Source organism: Trachymyrmex septentrionalis, unplaced genomic scaffold (genome assembly GCF_001594115.1).
Source record: "Trachymyrmex septentrionalis isolate Tsep2-gDNA-1 unplaced genomic scaffold, Tsep1.0 scaffold114, whole genome shotgun sequence".
Taxonomy (NCBI): Eukaryota; Metazoa; Arthropoda; class Insecta; order Hymenoptera; family Formicidae; genus Trachymyrmex; species Trachymyrmex septentrionalis.
Genome location: NW_017304269.1, coordinates 1,650,540 through 1,655,051, shown reverse-complemented (window position 1 = coordinate 1,655,051; position 4,512 = coordinate 1,650,540). Strand labels below are relative to the sequence as shown.

The 4,512-nt window shown below is 29.8% G+C and overlaps 1 protein-coding gene across 1 annotated transcript in view; it reads right to left on the bottom strand.

Moving 5' to 3' along the window:
- Positions 1-930: 930 nt before the first annotated feature.
- The window catches only part of LOC108753182 (probable cytosolic oligopeptidase A), a 6,299-nt gene continuing 2,717 nt past the window's right edge, over positions 931-4,512 (bottom strand). The window contains exons 6-11 of the mRNA XM_018494555.1: positions 4,324-4,449; positions 3,653-4,038; positions 3,437-3,549; positions 3,120-3,287; positions 2,082-2,213; positions 931-1,459 (exon numbers count right to left, since the gene is read on the bottom strand). Coding sequence (XP_018350057.1) covers positions 1,228-1,459; positions 2,082-2,213; positions 3,120-3,287; positions 3,437-3,549; positions 3,653-4,038; positions 4,324-4,449 — 1,157 coding nt within the window. The 3' untranslated portion in view covers positions 931-1,227. The remainder of the gene's footprint in view (positions 1,460-2,081; positions 2,214-3,119; positions 3,288-3,436; positions 3,550-3,652; positions 4,039-4,323; positions 4,450-4,512) is intronic.

The following is a 4,512-nucleotide window of genomic DNA, read 5'->3' as shown; positions in this document are numbered from 1 at the left end:
TGAAAAAATTACAATTAGAAATATTGCAACAATTAGCAATTCTTTGAGGTATGTAACTGTCAATTAAGTCAATCAGAATTTAATCAGCTAGTCTTTTCACGGAAATAATCTATGTATATTAGTAAAATAATAATTATGCTAGTCTAATAATTACTAATAATTAGCAAAATATAAAACGTTTTCCAGGAATTATTATAAAGCATATATTATTCAAGGAGATTGCAACCTTCAGTTCCAAAAGAAACAGATAGCTTTCCAGGAAATAGATATGTCTTGTTATCGAGTGCACATATCGTATTATTTTAATTGCCTTACAACAGCCTTTGCTTGGCTCGATTTTTTTTCAATTTGATGCTTATTTTCTGTAAAAGATAAATTTATTATTTCATATTAGTTTGAGTTGGTGATGCAGATTACGATAAATTAAGTAAATTGTTCTGAATATTAATTCAGATATTAGAGATTCGCGATGCAATTATCTTTGACTGGTCAAACGAACTAATCAGAACAAGAATTATCGATACATGATAAAATAGTATTGCTTCATACGTCAATAAAAAATATTGTATTCAGATAATAATAAAATCAAACAATCAAGATTCAAGAACACACAATGTTAAATTTAACAGAACTTACACATTTATAATTTTTTCTTAGAAAAATATTAACCATTTGTCTTAACATATGTACATACGTTTAGGACGGAAGAGAGGTAAGAAAGTATTTTAGTATAAAAAAGGCACAGTATAAAAAAAAAGTTCGTTTATATAGTACACTAAATATTTTTTTATTTAAATTATTTAACCTCCGTACATCACTTTAACACGTTCGCTACTACAGTGTGGTTGGAAAAACCGATCCTACAGCCCAAGCTTTTCTTGTGATACTTTTACACAACGTCCAAAACAAACCTCATTTCTTTACATAATCATAAACATAAAATCTTAACGATGTCACATATATATAATGCCGGATTCTCGAAACAAACTGGCGTATCATACGTATGTAACGCGTGATAGCGAAAGTGTTAATTTAAAAATTCATAATTTTTTAGTACAGTACTTTACAAATGATAATTTATTGCATTATATGATCACTTCACAATTTAATTAATTCCTGGATCTATATTATGTATGGATCCAAGTAACAGTATCCGTTACTATACAGAATTAATAATTATGTTTGAGTACTCTTGAAGAGTAGTATTTATATCCAAGCATATTCGCATCATTTGATTTCCTTCATCGAATTCGTTAATCCAAGATTCTCTAATAATGCTTGTGGGCTCGGATCTCTTCCCCTAAATTGCCTGAATATCTCGGCGGCAGGATAACTACCACCCAAAGATAAAAACGTGTTACGGAACCTCACGCCTAACTCCTTCTGCTGTGATTCATCAAACTTGATCTCTTGAAAAGCCGTATATAAATCGGCAGCTATCATCTCGGACCAAACTTTGCTGCAATTTAACGATTAAACAGATTAGATCAGCGCTTGTACATTGTAAACAACTACTAACAATTATATGAACAACTGTGCTTTATTACTTCATTAATAGAAAAATTTCACACACATATATTCTAAATTTTTCGGCATCGCTTGTAGACAAGTAGACCGAACTAAACTGAATCGAAAAGTGCTTTCACAATTTTCGCAATAGTTAACGACAGATTAATTTCTAAAGACTGCCGAATAAGCGGGTAAAATCGGCGTATAAAATATCTTTCAGAATTCTTTATAAGATAAAATTTACTCCTTTTTTTCTTTGTTTATCTTTCAGAATTCTTTATGAATTATATTTAAAGGATGCTTTTTAAAGAATTCTTAAAGATATCTTAAAGTTGTTTTATGCTTCGATTTCAGATATTCTGCTCATTAGGTAATTTAAAAAATTGTAAAAATTACAAAATGATAGAAGACCTCGACTCAATTTAGTTCGCTCTACATGCCCACAAGCGGTGTATCAAAAAGTTTGAGACATCCTGTATAATTTGAAATAACAATTATTGTATACATAACTATCTTAAATTAAAATCAATTTGCAAGAATTCTCCAATTCATATAAAATTGATAGATGATACCTGAAATACGCAGCTCCCCAATTACCACTCCATATAACATCGAAATTGCAAACATGAACGTCCCTTTTTTCGAGTGGCAACACGAAATATTTCGGCCATAGGCGTTTCATCATAGCCACCCAAAATGTTTCACTGTAATTTTTTTCAAAAATAAAATTAAGCGATGTAAAGATCAATATTGTTTCAGAATCGTCGAATTATTGTATTGAGAGAACGACAAGCGTTTATTTTATAAGCAGTGATGTAATAAGATATACATCATATACATGGTGTTTAAGACCATCTGTACACTCCTTTTAAAATAAAGTGATTTTTATCAAAAATCTTCAAAATTTAGTAATATTAAGTACACCTTCATCAAATGATGTTTTCAACTTCGGGTTCCAATTAAAAATAGGATCTATTGATCTTGAAATAATCTTGAAAATAAATAAAAAAATAAAGGATTTTAAAAAGAAACTGATTTCTGCCCAAAAAGGTGTAAGTAAAGTTTTTTTTTTTTAGATTTTGGCCTTCTGAATACGATGATACAATTATTAAGAAATTCGCAGCGTTTGAAAATACTTCGAAAATTGAGCACAAACAAAAAAATTTATCTGAATTTCGATATTCTTACTTAATTTTCGAGTTGTTCCCCAAACGCAATGACCTATTTAATAATTTTATCGTATCCAGAAGGTCAAAATTTAAAAAGAAAAATACTATTCCTTTTATTTACACTTTTTTGAATAGAAATCGGCTTCTTTTTAAAATTCTCCTTTATTTTTCATTTATTTTCAAGATTACTTCAAGATCAATAGAAGCATTTAAAAAAAATTTAGAACAAGTTTCTTGTTTTTTTCATATATAACATATTGTACATTAGAAAATAGCACGTTACATTTAAAAAATTCATCCGTTGAGTGACCCATTTTCGGTCGAAACTATAAGTTGAAAATGTTACTATTCGATAAAGCATAATTATATTTCTCTTAAATAATTTAAGAAAAAAATTCAGGATTTAATTCAACAAAGATTTTTTGCAAATCAAGGTTTCACCTGGAATGCAGCTCCAAATCCAAATGTGACAAGTAAAGTTCTTTACAAAGCTTATAGCCAGCCAAATGCGACCTCATCTTTTTAATGCTGTCGATAGCCTCCGCAGGTAATGGTTCTTTCGTTTCGTAATGTTCAGAGATTTTTTGCAACATAAATGGTTCGTACAACCTGTATCCATCAAATATATACACAAAATTAAATTACATATTAGACATTAACTTATTAATTAATTAATTGCAATATTGATACAAGCATACTAAAAATATGAAAAAAGTAGATAAATGAATAGAATAAATAAAAATAACTTTATTTTATACCAGTTCTCCATGAAGAAATCACAAATAAATACCGCGTCCCATTCCACAAATGACAAACCAGCAATATCAGAGTACTCGATCGTAGTTAGCAAATGTTGCAAACCGTGTCCAAACTGTAATGTGCAACAAATAAAAGATTAATGTTTTAACAAATTAAAGATGTATATATAAATCTATTATAATTTTATAAATAGTATAATATATGTAGTCTATTACCTTTTGGAAAAGAACCTGTACGTCCTTGAAGGAAAGAAGAGAAGGTTTATCGCCTATCGGTGGCGGAAAATTGAAGATCATAGCGATCAAGGGAGTGCTATTGCCGACTTTGCTCTTGCTTTTGATCGTGGAAACCCATCCCGAGACCTGTTCATTACGGAACTTCTCCGTTCCTCTGGCGTAAGGATCTAGATAGAAATTCGCGATGGGTGCCGCATTGGATCCGTTCAAATCGAATATGTCGAAGAACCGGACATCCTTATGCCAAATGTCCGCTTTCTTGCTTTCGACGATTTTCACATTAAAGAGCGTCTCGATGTGTTTGAAGAGACCCGACAACACAGTCGGCAGCGGAAAATACTCTCTCCACTTGTTTTCGTCACTGAACGAACACGGAGTTAAACAAAGTACTTAAAGATATATTATTGTACAATATTTTATTCGATATTATAAACTTTTAGCAAATATCAATAAGTATCTTAAATGATGCTTGAGTTCTACAATGCAGGATATTTTATAATTTCTTTCAAATAATTATATTCTCTTTAAAATGCAATCGCGCGAGCGCAACATAATTCTTTAATATATAACAAATACATATATAAAAAAAAACAACTTTTCAATATGATATTAAATATATGTAGGATATTTCTTATGCCAATTTACTTACATATACATGCTATGACGTTGTTTTCTACCCCAATATGCAACATCCCATACTCTTATAATATCATTGAAATCTCTCGCTTTTGCAAATTCGGTTAAATTTGCAATTTCCTTTTCCTGAATCGGTAATGCTAAAAAAAAACAGATAATTATTCAATTTTATGTAATTATTAATTAATCAATTAATATTATCA